Genomic DNA, 27335 nt, shown 5'->3' with positions numbered 1-27335 from the left:
GCCTAAAGTTGCATAGCGAATCACGGTCACCATTTAGCCGACATAATTTTTCAATAAATTAATAAATATATAGTAATTATAAAGCAATAATTTATATATCTTCAATAATAGTTATATAATAAAAGATAATTTACTCTACCTGATGGGACAAACTCAACAAATCCCTCAATCTGGCTATCTCCGCCCTAAGCTCCTGGATGGTTTTCTCCTTTTGGTCCTCCACGATGACGGGTCTATAGACGATGAGTTTAGCGCGTTGCCCGAAACGCAGGGTGTTCACACTCTCACTGTAGCAAGTGCTGGAGGGTGAAATAGCTGAAAGAAGTGTTGTATTTAGTTTAAGTTATCTAAATGTGTAAAGTAGGATTTTTTGTATTAATTTAAGGTGAAACCTAACCTAACTCTGTTACATTTGATGATTTTGATATTTATGTATATAGAATATTTTCAACAAAAAAATTGAACCGACTTCAAAAAATAAATAAGAAACACAATAAAAATAAAAAAATAATCAGACTTGGAAGTTTAACACAAAAAAAAATCAAAATAAATAATTAAAAAATTTTAAAATAAAAAAATTTAAAATCAAATATGTACATAATAATCGTTGAAATAACTAAATAAAAATAAACAAAACCTTCTTTAACCTATCTACTACACGTATTTTATATTCTACTATATACACACAATATGGCTTAATACCTACCTAAACCTATTTATTTATATACAATATTATTGTAATTAATTAATTGTTGGTAATTAAATTTTTTATATATGTCACATTTTTATTTTATATCTTCTTTTTTCAAATATATTTTAAAGTCTTCTTTTACCAACTATGGGTTTCTGGACTGGGCCTAAAGTTTAACGTGGGCTCCGAACCACATTAAGCCTACCGGACATCCGGTCTTGCCCAGCCTGGTTGCCGGCGTGACTGGGATCATTTTCCTTGTCGGATTTTACACTGTTGCCTATAGAACATTCACAAATTTTAAACAATCACAAACATACATTTACGACCATGCCCGAGCAGGATTCGAACCCGCGGCTATCGCAACAGTAGGAGGACCGTCCCATCGCCTTTACCACTGCGCCACCAAGCCGGCTATTATTATTATTTTTGTATTGTTTGTGCTCGGCAACGTGTACTTCAAAGTGATTTGTTGGTAGTAGTTAAAATAATATTGTAAATAGATAAATAGGTTTAGGTAGGTATTAAGCTAAATTGTGTGTATATAGTAGAAAATAAAAGAATATAAGAATAAAGAGGTTTTTGTTTATCTTTATTTAGTTATTACAACGATTAATTTTAATTTGTAGATAAACTAGCAGCTAAGATTCCAATGGATGCTACGAGGGTGGTTCAAATATGATCGAGACAAATACTCTGACACGTTTATTTACTATTGAAAATAATTTCTCGTACTTTGCCAATCTTTCCGGAAGTTTTTTGTTGCCGGTATCGAAAAATTCCTCGGGCAACTCGGACAGCCATATGCGCACGAACTTCTCTACCTCGTCTTCGGTGTTGAATCTTTGACTTCCGAGGGCTTCTTTCCGTGTTTCAGTACCTCCCACCCTAATTCCGATATTGTATCGAGCGTGAGACGCGCAGTATGAGGGTGCGCGTTATCCTGGAGGAGAATCGCACTTCGTGCTGGAATGCTCCATCGTTTCGAGTTTCACAGAACACCGTACACAGAACCTTACCCGCGGACCTGGTTCTTTCCGCTTTGACTGGCTCCCCTTCCTCCTTCTTTCTCCACTCTTTAGATGACATCTTGCTTTTTGGAGTGTAATAGTGTACCCATGTCTCGTCTGTAGTGAAGATTTGAGTTAAAAAACCGTCCCCCCCTCGCATCGCGTCAGCAAGCGGCGACACACTTCTAACCGCGTAAATTTTTGCTCGAAGTTCAACAGTTTAGGAACCCATCGCGACGTTATTTTGCGATATTGATGGTGTTCGTGAATGATAGACCCTACACTACCAATACTGATGCCGAGTTTAGTCGAAATGTCTCGAACAATCATCCTACGGTCCTCCAAAATGAGTTGTTCTACGTGGAGAATGTTGTCTGATGTGATGCTGGATCATGCGGCTCATTCTCGACAGTTCCTTGGTCATCCTTCAATGCTTTGGCCCGTTTAAACACGGCAGCCCTACTAATGCACTCACTACTAAACTGATTTCGCTGATTAGCCACGACCTTCAAAACATACATGCGCGCCATCTACAGCGTTTGTATCCATCATATTTGAACGACCCTCGTATATTAGATGGAATCTGAGAAAATTGGGGAAACATTTAAAAGTAATTTGAAAATATTAGACTTATTGACTCGTTAAAATATTCAATAACAAGCAACAAAATTCAGCCAGCAAATCGATCCGCAGGTAGAGAGCTTTAAAGCAGTGTTGGGAACTATCGACTGAAATCGACTATCGACTGTTTAGTAATTGACTACTTTTTACTATTATATATACTTTTAATTACTATTTTTGGTTCTACTAGTTTCATTCTACTAATTTTTAACGTTCTGGCTCTGTCGTCCTAGCCGCGACCTTGACAAAAATATACCCAATTTATGCTTACATAGATTTACATGTAATGTATATAGTTTTATGACTTTTTTGGTAATTTGCTTGTAAATAACATTATATTGTATATTAATATAGCAGCATTTGGGAACGATATTTTTCAAGATTGTTAATGTAATAAACAATAAAAAGATTAAAATTGTGCATGATAAATAGTAAAATACCTTTCACTGTTTTCATGGAAATAATAGGTAATATTTCGATAACTCACTAGATTTTTGTTAAAAAATATTTTCATTCAATAATAAATAAAGCATTTACCTTATTTAAAAAAGCTCTAGTAGTTATTGTGCGATCATTTTTAATTATGTCATAAATTAGTTTTTTTCTATGATTAGGTATATGTTTAATTTTTATTTAGTATTTATGGTTATTGTACATTTTAGGTTTTGTTTAAGTTCTATTGTATTGTCTATATTTATTATAGTATATTATTTAAAAATATCAATTAATAATAATTGATATATAGTATATATAGTAACTCTACTTCGTTATTCAGTAATTACTTTTTTCCTTTTCTATTTTAAAGTTAGTGCGTGAAGTACATCTTCGTCCAACTGTTCCAAGCAATTATCTCCGTCCTTTCCTCTCTCACAATTTATATAAGAAAGAGTTTGTACATCTTTGTCTGACATTACAAATTGATAATAACAGTCGAACCGTATATTTGACTGGCGGCGAAAATAGTAATTACTATTTTCAGTCGCTAGTTCTTTGACTATCGACTGTTTCGACTGTTTTAAGTCGATAGTTCCCAACGCTACTTTAAAGTGACACTACGAGTGTTGAAGCATGGTGTTAATAGAAATGAGAATTTTGATTAATGTGTGATTTTAAAGATAAATATATGCTTGTGGACTAGACTTAAGGGAGACGTCACGTAAACAAATTACGTATAGAACTCTACCTCACGGGTGGTATACAAAACAGTATATTTTTATGTAGTTATAAATAATTTATATTTATCTTATATATTGTTTTATGTCCTTTTTTCTTCTTCTTCATATTACATTTATTATATTAAAGGAAAAAATGTTAACTTGAGTTTCAAGGGGAATTTATTTATATTATATTCTTCAAATATACATATAATTTATAAGAACTGGAAGGTCGCGCGCAAGCCGTTTCAAGAATTACACTCTTATTACAAAGTGGAGGAGGGAAAAAGAAAAGTTTTAGTGTGTACTACTAAATGTATACATTAATTAGTAATTTATTATATATTATATATTAATAAACGATATTTGAAAAACATGAAAAAATCAAAAAGAGAAAAGAAATTATGATTTTGACAGGGATAAGATTGAATTTTGTGTATTGATTAATGCAATCAGTTAATATGTTAAGTTTGGGGGTGTATGATTGTATATACATATTATTATATGATTTTAAAGATATAGATTTGATATATAGTCTATTCAAAGTTTTTTGTACATGCGTCATCAAGATGTTTAATGTAATGACTGCCGCAATTTGTAAATTCATTTCAGAATTAACCTCATCAATCAATCATTTCCAATCAATCAGACAATATTTTCCTTCTAATTTTATTCTAGTTAAAAAGAGACATAATGCTGTCTTATAGGTTCAAACGTGAAACCGAACTAGCCTGTCAAAGTTGTCCGTCCGGTTGTCAAACGTACGAAAAATTATTCTAAATATTAGTTATAATAACTACACGTTATAAACTGGCAAATGTTATTTTAGCTATTTGAATATTTTGGTAAATTTTAAATCGCTCCGTAATATATCATATCATTTTGTTTGAAAATGCCGAAAACAATAGATGGGTCACAAATTTATTGCAGTTTTAATAAGTTATTTCGAAACGGAACGAGATAATGGAGGCCCTCATTTGCCCGTAAATTTCGTTAGAGGGATAATTATTGATGATATTAAATATTATAAGTTGCTGCAATTTTATTGAAAATGTTTTTAGCGTGTTGCTGCTGCGCTGAATATTATTTTGAGTACTGCGAATAACATCACTTACAAAATGAAGAGCAATACGTTAGATTCAACCAAGAAAATTCATTTACATACGAAGTGGGTGACGAATCTTGACCATTTTGATATTGGCTCTATTCAAGATCAAATATACGGAATGTATAAGAACATTGAATACACAAATTATTTTATCGATATAAACATAATTGAATAAAATTATTTCAGAGAAAATTTGTAGTTTGGAAAGTATACACAAAAGCTTTAGGGACATCCAGCTATTTGAGAGATATAAGTCTTCCAGGAACTTCCAGACATTGCTTTAAAGAGAATTCAATTTTTAAAGGCGTAGAATAAAATCAAGAAAGATAAATTATTTGAGTTTGGGTATCTTGATGAAACTTGGATATTTCAAAATGGTTCATTGGAGCATTCTTGGCAAGACAGTAACAAAAAAAGCGTAAAGACAACAAAAATTGATGGAAAGAGATAAAAGTTACAATAACATTTGATTGGGTTTTGTTGGTCACAATATTTATTAATAATTAATTGCAGATATATTGTTATTCAGGCAGGAAATAAGAATAGTTTTATACCTGGTACAGAATTAGTGTTTTCCTCCAAATCCAAGAGCGACTACCATGGAGAAATTAACCATAACATGTTTTTGTTATAGATTGAAAATCAATTGTTAAAAAATCTGGAGGAACCATCAGCTATTATTATGAATAATGCACCATATCATATCGCACTGGTGGAAAAAATCCCAACAATAGCATCAACAAAGGCTGTGATGAAGGAATGGCTTTCAAAACATGAATTGAGTTTTGAAGAAACTATACTAAAAACTGAACTATTTCAAATTGTTACTAGGTAAATATAAATGAAATGTTTCATTCCGTTTTTTGTAATTTACTTTTTTTAGAAATAAGTCCGAAAAAAATTTGAAGTAGATCAGACGGCTGAACAAGATGGTCACATAGTATTACGACTTCCTCCCTATCACTGTATATTCAATCCAATGGATTTAATATGGGGGTAGCAAAGACTTATAATAATATACATGCTGGTCGAGAAGGATTTTCCATCAAGAACTGTTTGGATATGTGGAAGGAAGCATTGTCGACCATAACACCTTCGGTTTGGATGAACTGGATAAGACATACAGAGGAAGTAATTGATAAATGGTGGAATCGTGAACATGTTTTAGAGAAATTCGAAATACAGAGTTTAGTGATTGACTTGGACAGTAACCTGGAAAGTGATTGTGACTAAAGGAAACTTTCAGAATATGTGATAATTCTGTGCAATTCCTGAGATAGAGTGATGAGAGTGGAAACAACTAAAGCTATGCACATAATTAATAGAATATAACTGTAGAAAATGGTATTGTAGTGCGTGAAAGATATGTGTGCTCAGATATGATTGTAATTGTTCAGAATTATACATGAGCGTGTTAGAATGTACGAGGAGAGAATGAATACTAACTGTTTGTATGATATGGTAAATGCATTAAGCAGAATTCAATGATTAATTTTATCAAGAATGGTGTACACAGGTAGTAGCAGAAGAAATAAAACATACAGTGATCAAGATGACTTGACAAGTAAACACACCATCGAAGGAAACAGGAACTAAACGTAAAAAGGTAAATATGCACTCGAATGAAAGTAAAATACATTATTTTGATACATTATATATAATTAAAAAGAGTTCAATGTAAATATAATAAGGCAATTCAAACCGACAAACTATTACACCTTTGTTCTGAATTGTAGTTTTAATACCTTCGATAATATATGCATTAGATGTACTATAATGTTAAAATAAACTAAATATGTTTGATAACTTTTTTGTTCAATTATTTTATTTAGATTCGAATTCTGTTGTATGTCAAAGCCAAACTGAACTAAAACTCAGAGTTGATGCGGCAACATTGTGACGTTTTGACGCCATAAATTTAGATAACGTATATACAAAATAACTTTGAATAGACTATAAAAAATACGTCTATATGGTATTATGGATAAATATTTGAAATTTATATGAATAGATTCGATTTAACATGAAAAAAAAAGAGAATTACTTTGTCCTTAATTAATTAATTGACTAAACAAAGCCAAAATAAAATAGTGCTCATTTTGGAATCATTACCAGAACCATATTTTACATTATGGTAAAATCGTCACAGTTTCTAAGACTTTTAATTCTCAAGTTTAAAACTCTGCTGTCGGCATTTAATCGATGTTGTAAAACACCGATAAACCTTTCAAGAAACGAAATAAGAAACGGCGTTCCTCGCTTTCTTTTTCGGAATGCCATGGATTCGAGCATCCAGCTTTAGAACTGTCAACAGACCGGACCGTATACGTGCATCGTAAAATATCTAAAAAAAAATGGATATCGGCATAACAGCGACGCGCCTCTGGATGTTCCTTTCCGAAGAGGCCGTCGATTCACGGATTTCGACGCCCGCTGGCTTCGTGCCAAACGGAACGCAACTGTTATCGGGATGGAATTAATTACTCTGCGTGTTAATGGCGCGTAATTAAGATATTATTTCGGCTCAAAGGGCACGCACGACGTCCAAATGGCTCCGTTTCCGACTCTTGGTTTCTCGACTATTCCCCTTTTAATATTTCCTACCTTACACAACATATTGCTAATATTTAAAACGCTTAGGAGATTGAGCGGATGAATCTACCAACGACAACATTCAACAAAAAATTACAAAAAAATTTAACCGACTTCATAAAATAACAGGTTAATTGAATTCAAGAGATACATATAGGTCAATTGAAAAGTCCCAAGTCTACCATAGTAAAACACATTTTTTTGGGAAAATTATTTTTTTTATTCAACATAATTCCCTTCAAGGGTGACACACTGATTATAGCGACCTTCCAACTTTTTTCTTCCAAAATTTCTTCCCAGTGAGCATTCTTTTCAGCGAGCGATCTAAAAACAGGAAATAGTCGCTGGAGGCAAGATCTGGAAAATACGGTGGATGAGGAAGCAATTCGAAGCCCAATTCATGGGTTTTTGACAGGGTGTATTGTCTTGGTGAAGCACTGAACTTTCTTTTCCTTCAAATGCGACCGTTTTTTGGCGATTTCGTCCTTCAAACGGTCCAATAACGCTATGTAATAGTCGCTATTGATGGTCCTTCCTTTTTCAAGGTATTCAATGAAAATTATTCCATGTGCATTCCAAAATACCTTGCCAGCCGAATGTTGCGTTTTCTCACGCTTTGGAGCGGGTTCGTTGTGTGCATTCCACTCGGATGACTGTCAATTGGACTTCGAAGTGAAATGATGGAACCATGTTTCATCCATTGTCACATATCGACCCAAAAAATCGGGTTTACTACATTTGATCATCTTCAAAATCTACTCCGAATCATCAACTCGTCGTTGTTTTTGGTCAAAAGTGAGCTCGCGCTGCACCCAGTTTGCACAGAGCTTTCTCATACCCTAATATTCGTGAATGATATGATGTACACGTTCAGTTAATATCTTTAGAGTGTCTGGTATTTCATTAACTTTCAATTTACGGTCATTCAAAATTATTTTGTGGATTTTTTAAATGTTTTCGTCGGTAAATCTCTTTTGGGCGTCCACTGTGTTCACCGCCGTCGGTGTTCATTTCATCAAGTCTAAACTTAGCATATCAATCCTTGATGGTTGATATTTCTGGGGCAGTGTCTGGAAACTCGGCATCAAGCCAAGTTTTTGCTTTAACTGTATTTTTTCCCTTCAAGAAGCAATATTTTATCAACAGGCGAAATTCCTTTTTATCCATTTTTTTTTCACAATAACAAAAATTGTTTCACTCAAAATGCCATAATTTACAAACTAATGATCCGACAGCTGTCAAATTTATACATGCATTTTTTTTGGGTTAGGGCTAATTATTAGATTTAATTCTAATAGCGTCATCTATGTGTCAGGCACTGTCACTGTTACTGTCGGGGACTTTTTAATTGACCTGTTAAATAAGGAACTCAATGACAGAGAATTACAAAGTAAAAATAATCAAACTTAGATTTTCAACACAAAAAAAACATTTTAAAATAAAATATGTAAAAAATAATCGTTGTAATAATTAAATGAAAATAAACAAAACCTTATTTAAAATATTTACTACACGTATTTTATATTCTACTATATACACACAATTTAGCTTAATACCTACCTAAACCTATTTATCTATTTTCAATATTATTTTAACTACTACCAACTGATAACTATTAAGTCCGTGCCGAGAAATAAATTAAAATTGTTTTGTTCCTAATTTAATTTTGTGTATATGTCAGAAACTTTTATTAATATTTTTGCACTGTTTGAGCTATAAATACTATTATGTTGAAAATAGTTATATGCGTTTTTGTACAAGAGCGTAAATAAATAATTTATTGTTTTGTAAAAATAATGATGTATTTACTGGAGACTTTTTTTCGGTAAAAAGCAATATAGGCTCCAAGATGCAGATATTGCTTTGGGTTAGATGAATCACATATACATATATGGTTTATCTGCAGTTTTTGTAAATAATGTGAAATCATATAAATTATTTGTGTAATTGGACTTCTGGTAGATAGGTGTTAGTATAATGTCTCATTGTAAATGTATTTCAATATGATGCTTTTATATAAATATAATAGCTTGTAAAACTCGGTCTATATTTCAAATTTTACAATAAAATTTTGTAATAAAATATGCCTTTTTGCTTCAAATGTTTCAGTTTTAAAATATGCATATAATTCCACAGTTTTAGTTAAATAGACCTTTGAACGGTAATACTTAATTTAAAATATTTTACGAAAAATTATTGATAACTGTATATATTGCCTTTACCAGTCTTTAAACGAATTCTAATCATTACAACTTCCTTCTCTATCGTAATAATAGGTTGATACATTTCTATTAAGTAATATTAAAGTTATTATAGAGTATAATAATAATATCATTGACTGTAAAAGCTTTATACGTCCTAACTGTAATGAAAACTATATTAAATTATTTTAAATGTCGGGATAGCGCGTACGCAGTCCCGGCTACCAAAAATTTCGCGTCCGAGTTATCCACATTAGGGATAATCGCAAAGGTCAGCCCAGCCGTGGTGCAATGGTAGGGCCTCGCTTCGGAGAAACCGCCTTGTTGATCACGGTAATCTCTACGCCAGGTAAGTATGCCATTTGCCCCTTTGATAGGGCTGTTGAATAGAGAATATCAGTTAGAAAAGGTTACTTCTCGATAGAGCTGCCCTCTATTAGGGGGTTGCAATAAGAATGACCAAGCGGAAAACTAGAAAACTTACAAAATAAAGATACAATAAAAGACAACTTACAATAAAATATTAATATATAGAAATTAGTCCAATATTGCAATAAAACTATAGGAATATAATTAATTTAATTATCGAGTAAATTCAAAAGCCATAACTTTTAAAAAAAGAGTTGATATACTTATTTTATGTTGTTATACAATATATTTTAATATACCATTAGTAGAAGTTTCGTTAGCAGTAATAAATTATGTAGTATTACAAAACAAAATAAATATACATTATTAAAATTAAATAGAAGGCATAATGCCACAGCCCTCACAAACATTCCACTTCAATAGGTTGTGATTGGTTTAAAGTCAGTATACGCATTTTGTTAAAATACTTTTGAAATTGACACTTCAATTAGAATAAAAATTATAGGAAAATATGCATAACGATAGCACTTCTAAATTATTATATTTATATATGTTTAATTGAGTTCCACTATTTGCAGATAACCGAACAAATATATTCGTTACTATTTAATATGAGAGAACTATCGTTTCTTATCTTTATCGAAACATACTTAGATTAGTCTAAAATTCAGAAGAGCAACAGAATAAAGATACAAAAATGCCCTTGAGAAGTATTGGGATGCACCAGATAACATAGGATTAATAGCTTACTCCGAGACCTTCGGACTCTCTCTGCCATAAAGGAAATTAAGAAATTCGCAATCAGATCTGAGTGGAGAGTGGAGTGTTTTCCACTCTCCTGTTGCAACTCTTGGATAATTCTGTATTAGGAAGCAGACACAAGAGAACCAAGTTGTGAGAACATGTGTACTGAAGTTTACTAAACGGTAAAAAAACATTGAAAATGCTACTAAGTTTTATATTATTTAATAAGAGACTAAGTACCGGCAAATGGGTCTTCCTAGATAAGTACCCCTAGATAGTCTTGTAAGCAATACATTAACAAAAAAAAGTATCCATTTAACCTTCTGATTCAAATATGTACCTGCATATTAAAAAGTTGCAAGAAGCATCAAGCCTAAATGATATTAAATTATACAGAGGACTAATTTTCAGGAAACTTTTAAAAAATTAAAAAACTATATTATTTTAGAAGCTAAAGCACACAATAAAACTTGGTAATCTAAACTCGGACTATGGTTTTGGAAAAACACATGAAGTAAACAGTATGCACAAAGTAGAAGGAAATTACAGTAAGTACATTTGCGGATCATCCATCATTTTAGCAATGAACAGGAATCAAAAAAAATATGAAGAATCTTCAGACCGTTAATCACTATACTAATCTCTAATAATAGTTCCTATAAATTTTACGAACAAAATACTAAAAGACTCACTGATCGTGAATTTCACGTTATTTTGATTTTGATTTGAGGAAATATGCTGCAAGGTCCGAACACTTTTTTAAATGTCGCTCAGTCATATCTCGATTGATGGTTTTTGATTTGAATGATTTAAATCTCGTTATTTTGGTGTCAGTGGCAAAGTTCGAAGACAATGAATTACAAGACTTATTGGAAGGAAACCTGGTTCAAACTTTCATTGAATTTTTAGCTTAACAAAAATGGCAATATTTATATACGTTTATACTTATAAATGTTTGATGTTGCAGTTATGTGAAAAGATTAACAAAAGATAGAACGTGTCTAAAGGAGAAATGGAATATAACAATATTGAAAAATGAGGTAAGACGGAAATGTTTGAATATGCCCAAGAGTATTTTTTAATAATTTTCTTATTGTGCATTACAGTTGAAAAGGATTCTTTAATTATCAATTGTGAACATCAAAGTCATTGAGACAAAATTAAAAGGACCTTAGCGTGCGTGTTGATTGACCAGAACTGTTCATGTATATTTGTTCTAAGCTAGACAGATTGACAGATTTAACCTCCACGTGTTGTTGTTCACAAGAGTTGTGGTTAGGAAGTAATTTTTTGGTTAATTGTATTTTCACAAAATTTTGTTAAGGTAATAGTAGGAATTAGTAAAATATTATGGTTCAGTTAAAAGTTAGCCTAGTTAGACAAAAGTTATGGGAAGCAGATCACAAAGGCTCTTATATTCATGGCATGTTATAAAAAACATTCAAGGCAAAAGGAAAATAAAAAATCTGGAAAAAACTAAAAACTTGAGCGCAAATGAAAGAAGAAATGTGAAAATTTATTAATAAAATAGACAGAACCAAATTTTAGCAGCTGGTGGATGCGTACATTACAAAATTACAAAAGACGACGAAGTTTAATTTTCAAATAATTTGTACAAGTATGTGCTAATATTATCAGTTTATTTAGGGCAAGATTTGTGCGCTCATTGCGTAAAAAAAAAAACATTAAAATCAACACAAATATAGCAATAGGAGAGTCCTTGAACAAGCTCTTAAAAACAAATATCCTAAAATGCTAGGATAATAAGTGGAAAACTATTAGATTCATTAAATGATCTGATTGATTTGAAAGTATGGAAAAGGATTTTGGAGATTGAACGACCAAATGTTAATGACTATCAAAATAGAATAATTATCAGAGCCCATAAGAAAACTTACAAAAGATAAAACATCAGGGTAAAACGATAAAAAAGTATTCTATATCAAAATAAATATTTTATTTATATTGTTTGTGTTTATATCTTACTTTGTATCTAACTTAGATTACTTTTTGTTTGTTTTATTCCATTTATTGCAACAAAATTTGTTATAAGATATACTATTTCAATTTTTCTGCACTATTAATCTGTTCTGGCGAGTTATATAAACCGAAAGACATAATAAGTTAGAAAGCTTCAAGTCTTATGTTTATTTAATTTATTTCATACTTTCTATTTACTATCTCTTATATTTACACTATCCTAAGAAATCCTTACAGTCTACTTTTTTCCATCTTCACTCTATTTTTTTGTGAACCTTTTGAAATATCTGCAAAATCAGAATGTTGTAGGTATAAATTATAAAAATATGACCATTCTTTCTCATCATTCATTTGATTTATCTTTATTCTAATCTTCAAACAAATTATGTTTTGGGTTCAATAGCAATCTATAAAATTAGTATTACAATAATCGCTAATTTTCTCTATTAAATAATAAATAACTATGTTATCAAGCTAGTTTAGAATAAATGCGCATGAGCAGCTGCCTAATCAACACGCATTCTGGGATCCTTTTACTATCGTCTCGGTATATTTTGGTTATTGTTTGCAAGAGTAGCGGTTGAGTAGTATTTTAAATTAATTTTGTATTATGATATTTGTTCTTGAATATTTATTATTTAATAGAGAAAATTACCAACAGGCATTAAAAAAATACGAGTATAAAATATGAATTATTAGTAAAATGTTATAATTTGGTAATACTAATTTTGTACATTGCTATGAAACAAAGGGATGTTATACTTATAAATTTCTGAAATTGGAGATATTTGAAAAGATTAACAAAAGATAGAAGATATCTAAAGGAAAATGAAATATAACAATAATGAAAAATTAGGTAAGACGGAAATGTTTGAACATGCAGAAGAGTATAGCACTTATATGTCTTGTAACTGTAATGAAAACTGTATTGAATTATTATAATGTCGGGATAGCGCGTACGCAGTCCCGGCTACCAAAAATTTCGCGTCCGAGTTATCCACATTAGGGATAATCGCAAAGGTCAGCCCAGCCGTGGTGCAATGGTAGGGCCTCGCTTCGGAGAAACCGCCTTGTTGATCACGGTAATCTCTACGCCAGGTAAGTATGCCATTTGCTCCTTTGATAGGGCTGTTGACTAAAGTGTATCATTAAGAAAAGGTTACTTTTCGACAGAGCTGCCATCTAACATGGGGATGCAATAGGAATGACCAATCGGAATAACTACAAAATTATTTAATTATTTTTGGTGGACATTTAGTAATTCACGAGAATAGTTTTATTAAATGAACGTATTATGATTACATATTATATAGAGTTTAACTTTCAGGCACTGGTTCTTTTGAATTTGCCTACAAAGCCATTTGATTGGCTCATTTCTATAACACGATTGCTGTTTCTATGGTGTGATTCAGTTTGTTTATGATGCCATTGTTGTGTGCCCGATATAGAGTACGTTCAGCATTTTTGTGATTTAATTATAATCACTTTTATTTGATTAGAATGTATCGTCAGTTTCAAAAGTGTTGTGTATCCAGTGTATGTGCGGAAATAAAGAAAGAGAAGTCGTTTTCCTCGGTAGAAACAGTCCAGTTTTATAGGCGCAAAATAGAATAATTGTTATTTTAAAACTCCGAGTTGCTTTACATAGCGAGTAATCTTTGTCTGCTTTTGGGCTTAATTTACTTACATATTTTTCTTAACTTTAACTTAAATACCTTTAACTCAAATGAATTAAGGAAGAAAATAAGAATGGGTCTAATCACTGAAGAAATTTTAACATAACTGTCAAACAAACTCAGTTTACATACCCATTTATTCGTAAAGCTCTGCCTAGGGCAATAGAAAAAGTGCAAGTGGCAGTCAACAAAATCTACAAATGGACAAAAGATTGGAAAATTCAACTTAATAGCTCCAAGTCTGTCTACGTTAATTTTGCATTAAGGAGAAATAATAAAAACTTAATTATATCATTCAATGGATGCCCGATTCCTGAAGCAGAATCAGCAAAATACCTTGGAATCCATCTTGACGGTAGATTAAATTGGAAGCATCACGTTAGACAAAAAGCAAAACACATTAGAACCAAAATAAAACAACTATACTGTTTAGTCGGAAGATACTCTCAACTTGATCTAAAATTAAAGAGGTTGATCTATAATACAATTATAAAGCCAATTTGGACCTATGGGGTGCAAATATGGGGTTGCACTAAAAATGCAAATCAGTTAGTCATACATTGCTGTCAAAACAAGATTCTTCGATTGATTACCAATGCCTATCGCTATGTAACCAATGAAGAACTGCACGATGACCTGGAAATAAAATGGATTTGCGAAGTTGGGCGGGATTTCGCCTTGAAACACGAAAGAAGATTACTAAATCATTCTAACGTGGAAGCAATAAAACTGCTGGACAGCGCACAGGATGTAAGGAGATTGAAACGAACTAAACCATACGAACTTGTGTGAACATTTACTGTGTATTATTAGTGTAAATTATAGCTATAAGTTAATAATTAATAAATAATTATAATTTTATAATTGAGGAATACATACTGATTTTATTTCTCGTACGTCTCGTAGTATTTTCTCGTACTCGTCTTGCTTGTTAATTAATCCAAGCACATAGGAAAAGTAGTAATAAATTAATTGTAATAATAATAATTAAGATTGTACTAAGCGTATCTAATAAATATGTTATAAAAAAAATTATTCGTAAAGCAAAGACGTGTTTGGGGAGACGCTCAGTGAAACGAAATAAGAGCGTGTTACGATGTTAAAAAACTTGCCACAATAACAGTATCAAAACCTAATGACAAAGTTAAAAAGCGAAAGCTTGATAGCAGGAGAATGGTTGAATCCTCAAGGGTCGAAAACAAAACATATGAACCATAAATACAACGTAAGATAACTACAAAAAACAACAACATTATTGAAACCGTTTGTAAATTTAAATTTCAACAATCGATTGAGAAAACAAATATGAAGAAGTATACCACCAAAAAAAAAAGATAAAATGATAACATTACGATCGGGCGAATCATCAGCAGGGTTTAATTCTAACTTGAAATGGACAACAAACCAACAAAACATAAATTTTACTTGCAAATATGGAGAAAAAATAAATGTACCTCAGCTGCAATTAATTAATCGAAGCTCTCAGTGCAAAGACAAAATAATTTAAACAATCAATGCACCCACATAATACAGGAATAATTACTTATTCCAACAATTTCGCATTCCAACTAGCATGGAGGAAATTAAGAGATTCGCAACAATACACGAGGAAAGACTTCGCTTTCAAGTTAAAACCGAAGTGCTGCAACTCTTGGATAACACTGAACTAGGATGCAGACTCAAGAGAACCAATCTCGTGTAGTTGGATAGTGAAGTGTACTAAATGGTGAATACTCTGAAAAGTGTTACTAAAGCTTTATTTTATTAGAGGCTAAGTAAAGGCTAATAGATCTCTCTGTTAAGTATATGATTCATGTCGGTACAAGAGCCAATTCTTAGTAGTAGAGGGCGCTGAGGTTTGTCTGTAACAGGTCATTTGAAAAGTCCCCGGCCTACCATAGTAAAACAAATTTTTTTGACAAAATTAGTTTTTTTTATTTAACATAATTCCCTTCAAGGATGATACACTAATTATAGCGACCCTCCAACTTTTCGATAGCATTTTGTAGTACGATTGTCCTTTTGCTTCAAAATAGGCCTCAGTTTCGGCGATTACCTCTTCATTCGACGAAAATTTCTTCCCAGCGAGCATTCTTTTGAGATCTGAGAACAGGAAATAGTCACTGGGGGCTAGATCTGGATAATACGGTGGATAAGGAAGCAATTCGAAGCCCAATTCATAGATCATTGCCATCGTTTTAACTGACTTGTGACACGGTGCATTGTCTTGGTGTAGCAGCACTTTCTTTTTCTTCAAATGCGGCCGTTTTTCGGCGATTTCGTCCTTGAAACGGTCCAACAACGCTATGTAATAGTTGCTATTGATGGTCTTACCTTTTTCAAGGCAGTCAATGAAAATTATTCTATGCGCATCCCAAAATACAGACGCTAAAAACTTGCCAGCCGACTGTTACGTTTTCCCACACTTTAGACCAGGTTAATCGCGTGCAGTCTACTCGAATGACTGTCGATTGGACTTCGGGTGAAATGATGGAGCCATGTTTCATCCATTGTCACATATCGGCGCAAAACTTGGGTTTATTACGTTTGATCATCTTTGAACATTGCTCCAAATCATCAACTCGTCGTTGTTTTTGGTTAAAAGTGAGCTCGCGCGGCGCCCTCTTTGCATAGAGCTTTATCATACCCAAATATTTGTGGATGATATGATGTACATGTTCAGTTGATATCTTTAGAATGTCTGCTGTTTCATTCAATTTCAATTTACGGTCGTTCAAAGTCATTTTGTGGATTTTTTAAATGTTTTCGTCGGTAACAACCTCTTTTGGGCGTTCAGTGCGTTCACGTTGGGCTCATTTCACCACGTTTAAACTTGCAAGCATACCAATTCTTGATTCCTGGGGTAGTTCCGGGGAAACTCGGCATCAAGTTAAGTTTTTGCTTCAATTGTATTTTTTCCCTTCGAAAAGCAATACTTTATCAACACGTGAAATTCCTTTTTATCCATTCCTTTCACAATAACGAAAATTGCTTCATTCAAAATGCTATAATTCACAAACTAATGATCTGACAGTCACCAAGATGTTTAATGTATTGCCTACAGCAATTTGTAAATTCGTTTTATGCTAGTTAAAAAGAAACACATTGGATAAGTTCGAACGTGTAACCGAACTAGCCTGCCAAAGCCGTCCGGTTGTCAAACGTATGCAAAGTTCTTCAAAACAATAGTGATAAAAGGTTATAAATCATTAAACCTTATTTTAATTTTTTTGCTTGTTTTGATAAATTTCAAATCGCTGCTTATTATTAATCTGATTGAAAATTCCGAAGCCAGACGGAATAGATTGCGTCTTTAATCAGTTACATTGAACAGGAATTAGACAATTGAGATCCCTCTTGCCAGTAAAATGTATTAGCGAGCTAAGCATTTACTGTTAAAAAAACCGTCCTCATACGAAGCTGGTGACAAATCAAGATCAGCTAGATGTTAGCTCTATCAGTGATTACATAAATGATATTTATAAAAACAGTGAGTAGTTTTTCAATACAAACATAATTTAATGCAATTATTTCAAACAAACTGTTAGTCTGAAAAGTAACGAAGAGGTCAAGCGGAACTTCCGGATATTGCTTTTAAAGGAATACAATTTTTAAAAGCATGAGACATGGATATTTCAGAATGGAACCAATATCTCCAACGGTCACTCATTGTAAGATGATAATAAAAATAGTATTATAACAACACAAGATGATGGGAAAAGGTAAATATTGGAATAACAATTTATTAGATTTTATTAGTCATAACATGTACTGTATTCATATATTGTAGGTATTCAATGCAGATGTATTGTACTTTAAGCAGGATTGGTTAATAACACCCTCGATTTGGATAAACTCGATCAGACAGATCAGAAGAAATTGACAAATGATGAAATTGTGAACAAATGTTAGACAGATTGGAAATTAACAGTTTACTTATTCACTTGAATTAAACATTCTGAATATGATATAATTCAATGCTGTCAATTTCTAAGACAGGGTGATGAGAATAGAAACAAGTAAAGGTGGGTATATAATTAATATATGATAACTGTAGGAAATCTTTTGCAGACATGGTAAATACATTAAGGATAATGTAGTGATTAAATCTAGTTTAATCAAGAAATATTTATACAGGTATAAACAGAACAAACGAAAGAGAAATACAGTGATATCAAAATATCTTTACAAGAAAACACTGTACCAAATAACACAAGCACTAAGAACCCACCTATCTAATAAGTGGTATGGAAAAGAGTTCAATGAAAATGTAATCAAACACAACCCTAACCTATAAACTATTATAACAGTGTACTTAATTTAAGTTTAAGTCCTTGGATAATATATGCATTACATTTACTATAATGTTAAAAAAATTATATTTGATAACAATATTTTTGTTTCATTATTTTTTTCAGATTAGAATTTTGTTGTATTTCAAGGTCAAACTGAACTAAAACTCAGTGTTGATACGTCAATATTGCGACGTCATAAAATTTGTTCTAAATAGATGTAGAAAATAGTTTTAGATAGATTAACATAAAATATATACAAGTAGGAAGATGGCTGGATACAATAGATTGTGGAATTTAGTTACGGTACATTTGAACACGCAAGGACCAATGAAAGCCTAGAAAACTAGAAACATGGGATCTAGAGTTATTAGTAGATTAAAAAAAAAACATTGAAACTATGGATCCCTCAGCAGATTACAAAATATTCGAATTTTAATATAAATATTATTTCAACAGAATTGGAAAATAAATCAAATTGACGTTCGAATCGCATGGAACAATAGATAAAGATATTTATATTAGGAAATCATACCTAATTAGCGAAACAAGATACCGAAAATTAAATCAAGCATTGTTTTGGCTAAGCTGTATGTAAGAAAGTCACCAAGAATTTGGAACACAACATTCAATGAAGCGATGAACAAGTTACCGATTGAGAGATTAGATTATAATTATTGCTTATTCACAAAAGATAATATTTATTCGATCATATTCATTAATGATGCGTTAATAAAAGGACACGAATAACAAACACCGCACTTAAAGGAAAGTCTTTATGAAGAATAACAGAAGCATAATGCTTCCTTGGAATGGAAATAGTGGAGATAGAAGATTAAAAATTTATAAAAAACACATAATTTAACGATTGGTCGAAGAATTCAATATGGAAGAAAGCAACACCAAGACCATACAACAAGATGATAGCAACACCGACGGAAGATATTTGGATATGCGCATGGAAAGTTGGAAAAAGAATATTTATTTTTCCAAAGGTACCTAATACCTAATAATAAGTTTGATTATTTTTAATTCTTAGTCAGTTCTTTATTTATTTTTTGAAATCGGTTCAATTTTTTTGTTAAAATTATTTTGTTTTTTGTAGTGTTAGATATTTACTGAATAAATTACACAGTTATTCTATTTATTATTACAATGGGTAGGGCCAATAAAAGTACAGCGCGTATGAGAGAAAAAAAGGAACAAAGAAACAATGATTGAAATTAAGAAGTGCTTCAGGCCCCTGGGTCCGCTACATCTAGGTGATTTAATAAATGTTCTAATTAAACTACAAAAAAAAGTTATTACCCCCGCGGTCTCCGTTAGGTAGCTAAATTCAACCATTACACCATAGAATCAGTTGTCTACAATATCTCTACGACGTGATATAACAGGCAAAATTAGTATTTTTAATTCAACATAATTCCCTTCAAGGTTAATACACTGATTATAGCGATCCTCCAATTTTTCGATACCATTTTTGTGTAGTACGATTTGTCCTTTGCTTCAAAATAGGCCTCAGTTTGGTCGATCACCTCTTCACTCGACGAAAATTTCTTTCAAAAAAACAGGAAATAGTCGCTGGGGGCCAGATCTGGAGAATACGGTGGACGAGGGAGCACTTCGAAGCCCAATTCATGGGATTTTTGCCAACATTTTTACTGGCTTGTGACATGATGTATTGTCTTAGTAAAGTAGAACTTTCCTTTACTCAAATGCGGACTTTTTCGGCGATTTCGTTCTTCAAACGGTCCAATAATGTTATGTATTAGTTACTGTTGATGGTTCCTGCTTTTTCAAGGTAGTCAATGAAAACTATTCCATGCGTATCCCAAAATACAGACGCCATAACCTTTCCAACCGAATGTTGCGTTTTCCTACGCTTTGGAGCGGGTTCATCGTGTGCAATCCACTCGAATGACTATCGATTGTACTTCGGAGTGAACTAATAGAGCCATGTTTCATCCATTATTCCATATCGACGCTAAAACTCGGTTTTATGACACTGCTTCAAATCATCAACTCGCCGTTGTTTTTGGTCAAAAGTGAGCTCGCGCGGCACCCACTTTACACAGAGCTTTCTCATACCCAAATATTCGTGAATCATATGATGTACACTTACAGTTGATATCTCTAGTGTCTGCTGTTTCGTTCAGTTTCAATTTACGATCATTCAAAATCAATTTGTGGATTTTTTTAATGTTTTCGTCGGTAACAACCTCTTTTCGGCGTCCACCGTCTTCGGTGCTCATTTCATCACGTTTAAACTTAGCATACCAATCCTTGATGGTTGATTTTCCTAGTGCAGTGTCCGAAAACTCGTCATCAAGCCAAGTTTTTGCTTCAACTGTATCTTTTCCCTTCAAAAAGCATTTTATCAACACGAGAAATTCCTTTTATCCATTTTTTTCCCAGTAACAAAAGTTGCTTCATTCAAAATACTATAATTCAGAAACTAATGATCCGACAGCTGTCAAATTTATACACGCACCTTTTGTGGGCTAGGGCTAACGAAAAAAACGTATGGATTTAATTCTAGTAACGCCATGTATGAGTCAGGCCGGGGACTTTTCAATTGATCTGCAATGTATGGTTTATATATATATATATATATATATATATATATATATATATATATATATATATATATATGTATATTCCCAACAGATCCCAATTTGGTTCCAATGGGACCACCTCGGAAGTGCACTCTTTCGAATCAAAAAAGGAATTTTTAAAATCGGCCCACCATAGAGGGAGAAATCGGCGAAAATACATTAAAATGTATATACAGCCGCACATAAAACCTCCTCCTTTCTCGAAGTCGGTTAAAAAGTGGACAGTTTCTTGAGGGGTATTTCTATCATTGTTCAAAGTAAGTCTTTTTTTGGCGTTCGAAGATAAGCAAACATATTGAAGTTAAGTATCACTTTATTAATGATTTATGTCTATAGAAATAGTTAATTTTTGAATATGTTTATTTATCAAATTATTGGGCAGACTTATTCCATTAAATCACTTAGTAAAATTAAATTCTCACAATTTAGAAATATAATAGTTCTAACTTCAAATAAATATATACGTAGAATGTAAGGCTTGTCCTCGTAATTTAAAAATGTATTTTTGTACTGGTTTTATTCATAATGTTGAATTAGGTTGTGTTAGGTACAATAAACTATATTTGCGGATGATCTAGCACAATTAGCAATGAACAAGGACCAAAAGGAAATTATAAAAGGTTTTCAAATTGTTGGCAGATTTTTGTTTCTACAATTTAAACATCTTGATTTTGATGACAATGACAAAAATGGACTGGTGAGCCAAGAAGACAATGGATTGCAAGACTTATTGGACGAAAACCAGCACATGATCAAATCAATTTCATCAAATCGATTTCATTCAAATTCAAATTGCATCTTCGATCATTCAAAGAGCTTTCAAGTCTAGGGGCTGACGCCAAAAGCCAAAAATACAATTTGGAATTGTTTCAACATTATTTTCACGCTTTCATTACTTGCCAGGCAATAAAAGAATGGTTTTCTGTGGCGTATTGTGACAGGCGTTGTGAAATATTGTGATTTGTATATTTGTATATTGTTACAAGATATTTATAAAAAATAATTTTCGTATTGTGAATTATTACGAGTTACATGTAACAGTTGGAAACTAGGTTTCAGTTGTCAATTATCAAAATATATTGATTTAAGTCCAACACTACAAAATACCATCTGGTCCATTTTGACCAGATATTTTTTGAAATTAATATATCTTTATCCGAAAAATTTGAATGTACATCGAAGTCATTTAAACTTTAACTCGTTATATGTTTTGTAACTGTGATGAAAACTGTATTGAATTATTTTAACGTCGGGATAGCGCGTACGCAGTCCCGGCTACCAAAAATTACGCGTCCGAGTTATCCACATTAGGGATAATCGCAAAAGTCAGCCCAGCCGTGGTGCAATGGTAGGGCCTCGCTTCGGAGAAACCGCCTTGTTGATCACGGTAATCTCTACGCCAGGTAAGTATGCCATTTGCTCGTTTGACAGGGGTGTTGACTAAAGCGTATCATTTAGAAAAGGTAACTTCTCGATAGAACTGCCATCTATTATGGGGATCCAATAGGAATTACCAATCGAATTTGCCAGAAAATATACAATTGGAGAAAAAGATACAGCATATTTTATTTTGTATGAATATATTATAACGATATTTATACTAATAAGAAAATTAACCCAATATTGCAATACAAATAAAGGAATATATTTAAATTAATTATCAAGTAATTTCAAATTTGGCCATGATTTTTAAACATATTTTAATATACCATCAATAAAATGTTCGGTACAAGTAATACATTAAAAAAATAAATATAAATTATTAAAACGTAAGTAGAAGGCATAATGCCACAGGCCATACAAAAAATCGAACTTAAATAATTTTTACTATTTAATATAAGATAATTACAATTCGTCATAATATAAAAAAATGTATCTAGTATATAAATATATTATATTATATAGTATACATTTGTTAGCTCACTTTGGTTTTTTAAATCAATTATACTTGATAAGCAATTTTACAAATATTTATATTTATTATTTTAGAGTAATTAATTATTATATTTGCTGATCAAAAAAGTGTTAAAAATAATTACAAAAGCTTGTTATAATAGCATTTTGTTTGTTGTTAAAATAAGTATAATTTATAGGTAATAGAGAAAAATAGTATAAAAAGTGTTATCCCATACAATTTATTTCAATATCATATGAGTCGCCGTTGTGACTTTCGAACAGCAAAATCGTGTTCGAAGAGATGGCCAATAAGACGAAATAAAAGTGCAATATTATAGTGTTAAATTTAGAAAATGAAAAGGCGATGGTAGAAGAAAGGTCACTGAAAAAAAAAAAATTGTAAAATAACATAAACCTTTAAGGGCCAAAAACGAATTTATGGACTACAAAAGTACAGTAAAATAAGTTATAGCCGGCTTGATAGCGCAGTGGTAAAGGCGATAAGACGGTTCTCCTAGTGTTGCGATAGCCGCGGGTTAGAATCCTTCTGGGGTATGGTCGTAAATTTAAGGCAGGCTGGGTAAGACCGGATGTCTTCTGGGATGATTTCTAAAGTTGGTCACTCGCCATTCGGTAGGCTTAATGCTGAGGACCGTGGTTCGGAGCCCACGATAAACTTTAGGCCCAGTCCAGATAAATCCACAGTTGGTAAAAGTAGACTTTAATATATATATAAAATAGTTATAAATAATAACAATAACAGTAGTGAAATCGCCGGCTTGGTTGGAGCAGTTGTAAAAGCGACAGGACTAACGTTGTGATAGTCGGGGGTTCGAATCCTGCGTGGTCATAAATTTATGTTTGTGATTGTTTAAAATTTGTGATTATCCTTAGACATGAGTGCAAAATCCGACAAGGAAGATGATCCCAGTTACGCCAGTAATCAGGCTGGTTAAGATCGGATGTCTTCTGGGATGATTTCACTCGCCAGTCGGTAGGATCAATGCCAAAGACCGTGGTTCGGAGCCCACGTTAAACAGTAGGTCCAGCCCAGATAAACCGTCGTTATAAAAGACTTTCATATATATATATATATATATATATATATATATATATATATATATATATTCAGTACTAAACCTCTTGTTAATATATATATATATATATATATATATATATATATATGCGCTCTTGGACAATACTAAACTAGTACGCAGACTCAAGAGAACCAAACAGTGTGATTTTCAGTAGTTGTGTAGTGAAGTGTCCTAAATGACAAAAAAAAAACTGACTACTGTTCTAAATTTTATTTTATTATAGGTAAGGACCAATGAGTCTTCCTACCACACGTATTTTATGATCTACTATATATGCACAATTTCATTTAATACCTACCTAAACTTATTTATCTATTTTTAATATTATTTTAACTACTACTAACTGACCACTTTGAACTCCGTACGAGTAACAACAACAATTAGATTATTGTTCGTAATTTAACTTTAGTTAGTCGCAAAATTATATTATTATTTTTGCATTGTTTGGGCTCGGCACCGACTTCAAAGTTATTAGTTGGTAGTAATCAAAATAATATTGTAAATGTATTTGTATGTTTAGGTAGGTATTAAGCTGAAGTGTGTACATATTAGAATGTAAAATACGGGTAGTATATAGGTTAAATAAGGTCTTAGTTTATTTTTAGTTATTATAACGATTATTATGTATATATATATATATATATATATATATATATACATACATGTTATATATGTATATATACATATATATATATATATATACATATATATATATATATATATATACATATATATATATATATATATATATATATATATATATACATAATATAAAAGTCTAGGTTTGGTTATTTTTTACTTTTCAGTGGGTTCATTATTTATTTTTTGAAGTCGGTTAATTTTTTTTTAAATATTTTATTTTTCTCTTTTTAGTGTTAGATATTTGCTCAATAAATTACGCAGATATTTTAATAATATTATAGTGCATATGCGAAAAAATATAAATAAAGAAACAATGATTGAAAATAAGGAACGCTTAAGGCTACGGGGTCCGCGACAAAATGTTTTAACCAAATTAGAATAACAACAAAAAGTCGTTGCTCCCACCGGGAAACGAATTCGCGAACTCGGCGTGTGCCCTGAACGCTTTAACCACTACACCAAATAAGTAGTTGCCTGTAATATTACTATGGCTTTTCATATCATACGGTTAATATTTAAAAAGCAAACTGAACGGCTTTTGCACTGAACGACTTCCGGTCTTCCCTCACATCAGTTCAGTAATAACATTATATATGAATACCTAATTATTTTAGATAAAAATAAGTGAAAACTTTGTACGTGCTTTTGAAAATTGAGGGTTTCCCTCAATTTCTCCCCCTTCCCCCATCAAATCCAACCCTGGGCTAACCAATGGGACCACCTCGGAAATGCACTCTTTCGAATAAAAATATAATTTTGATAAATCGGTCCATAATTGACGGAGAAATCGGCGAACATATATAAAAAATATGTATAGTCGAACATAGAACCTCTTCCTTTCTCGAAGTCTGTTAAATACTAAAACCTATTGCTCTTGAATTTAAATGGTAATGGTATATCATTAGGTGCTTGTATGATTTTTCGATTTTTATCTGCTACCGAAGCCGAACAAATACTTTAGAAGGTTATTGTGATGTAAATTCCAATTGACGGTTTTTAACTTTCAGATGAATGAAAATCAAAAAATGCATTCAGATGTTACAGTCAGGTTAAATCTCTATAATGGTTGTATGGAGGAAAAGTTTCATTTCCTTTTTGCTATTGGTAAGAATTTGCCGTAGCTCTAAGAAACAACAAGCGAGCAATATTGCTACAGGCACCACTAGCACAAAATTTAAAAATGCGCCTAGAACTCTGTTTCATAGGTGGTAAGGAAAATAATTCAATGTAAATATATAAATAATAAAGACATAAATACAACCCAACAAGCTGCTGTTGACAAATATTTGGTGTGCTCCTTTTAGAAAAATGTAATTTATATAAATACTGTTATGTTAAAGTCAATAATATTGATACTAATCTATTTCAATATTTTATTTATATTGTTAAATAGTGATTACGATATTGCTGATTTTACTATATACTGATACTGATTTGTTTATACTGATGATTGATAATATATAGAGGCCGACTAAAGATATAAACGATTTTAGGTAAAAAGCAATGCGCATGAGAAGCATAATTTAAAATGATATTTATATAAAATAAAATATGCTGAACCAAAAAAAAGTATATTTTTCTTTCTTTTGTTTTTTTTTCTTACTCCAGAATGACCAGCTAGAACCAAATGGTCTTTTGCTCATGTCGCATCGGGTTCGGGATAGTGAAGTGTTTTGCGGGCGACAGAGATCCTGGGTTACGACTGGGATTGTCGTAGTTGGTTATCTACCAAGGTTTGTGGACGGGTAGGGATTTTATCAAGATTTTGTCGTGTTCTAAGGCGCCTAGGGAGAATCTTACACTGAGCATGTCCGTGAAACTCTTCAGGAACGGGATGCCTAATTCGAGGTGAGTGTTTACATTCCTCATAAACCATGGGGCATTGAGTAACGTGCGGACTTTTTTGAGTTGGAACACTTGAAGTAGTGCAAGTTGTCTCTCAGAGATGTACGACACCTGTGTTCTGTAGAGGCAGACTGGATGGACTAGCAAACTAGATTTGCAGATAGCATGCTGTCGAATTGGGGATCGAGGTATGATACCTTCTGGAGCCAGACGATAGGGCCTTTTTCGATTTGGAGGCGATAAGCGCAGAACTCCTTTTTGCGGTGGAACAGAATAGCCTGAGTTTTACTTGGGCCTATATGTAGCCGCCAGAATTTGTACCACGCAATCGCCTGGTTAAGTACGACTTGAAGTCTGTCGCGGATGGCGTCGGGACTGTAACCGGTGGTAAAGAAAGCTGCATCATCTACATAAAATGCTGTGTGGGAATATTTGTGGATTGGGAAGTCAGCCATGTAACGGTTAAGCAGGGCTGAGGCTAGTGGAGCACCTTGCGGGACTACTGCGGACATCTGTTTTCGAGAGGAGACTGTGTCACTGATCCTCATTTGAAAGGATCTACCGTCTAAGTATGAATCTATCAGAGAAATTAGGTCATTCGGTAAATCAAGCTGTTTCGCATTGAATATTAGACCGTTGTGCCATACTTGATCGAAAACTTTGGACACTTCTAAAAGGATGGTTCCAGGTTTTTGACCTTTTAATATCTGGTGGAAGCAGCTTGATGAAGGTTTGAGTGTTTGACACGGAAACCGAATTGTTCGTCCGGGATTATGTGGTGTGCGCCTTGAAACTGTTTAAA

The 27335-nt window shown here is 32.4% G+C and overlaps 1 protein-coding gene, 1 long non-coding RNA gene and 3 other non-coding genes across 6 annotated transcripts in view; 1 reads left to right on the top strand and 4 right to left on the bottom strand.

The window, feature by feature from the left end:
- LOC143200614 (uncharacterized) overlaps positions 1-27335 on the bottom strand; it is a 144341-nt gene that overhangs the window by 10255 nt on the left and 106751 nt on the right. The window contains exon 8 of the mRNA XM_076411119.1: positions 140-315. Coding sequence (XP_076267234.1) covers positions 140-315 — 176 coding nt within the window. The remainder of the gene's footprint in view (positions 1-139; positions 316-27335) is intronic.
- On the bottom strand, positions 9573-9734 carry LOC143201794 (U1 spliceosomal RNA). The gene has a single exon (XR_013007002.1). It is a non-coding gene; the product is annotated as a U1 spliceosomal RNA (small nuclear RNA).
- Positions 13415-13576, bottom strand: LOC143201793 (U1 spliceosomal RNA). Its single transcript, XR_013007001.1, has one exon. It is a non-coding gene; the product is annotated as a U1 spliceosomal RNA (small nuclear RNA).
- Positions 17341-18538, top strand: LOC143200518 (uncharacterized). Of its 2 annotated transcripts, none has more exons than XR_013006740.1 (4): positions 17341-17636; positions 17695-17868; positions 17937-18165; positions 18218-18538. It is a non-coding gene; the product is annotated as an uncharacterized LOC143200518 (long non-coding RNA). The 2 variants fall into 2 exon arrangements; XR_013006741.1 differs by having other exon boundaries at positions 17937-18171; positions 18284-18538.
- LOC143201796 (U1 spliceosomal RNA) lies at positions 22303-22464 on the bottom strand. Its single transcript, XR_013007004.1, has one exon. It is a non-coding gene; the product is annotated as a U1 spliceosomal RNA (small nuclear RNA).

This window comes from Rhynchophorus ferrugineus, unplaced genomic scaffold, assembly GCF_030347505.1.
Source record: "Rhynchophorus ferrugineus isolate W39M unplaced genomic scaffold, kcgeb_rfMv2 rfM8, whole genome shotgun sequence".
NCBI lineage: Eukaryota > Metazoa > Arthropoda > Insecta > Coleoptera > Curculionidae > Rhynchophorus > Rhynchophorus ferrugineus.
This window is presented reverse-complemented; position numbering and strand designations above follow the sequence as displayed.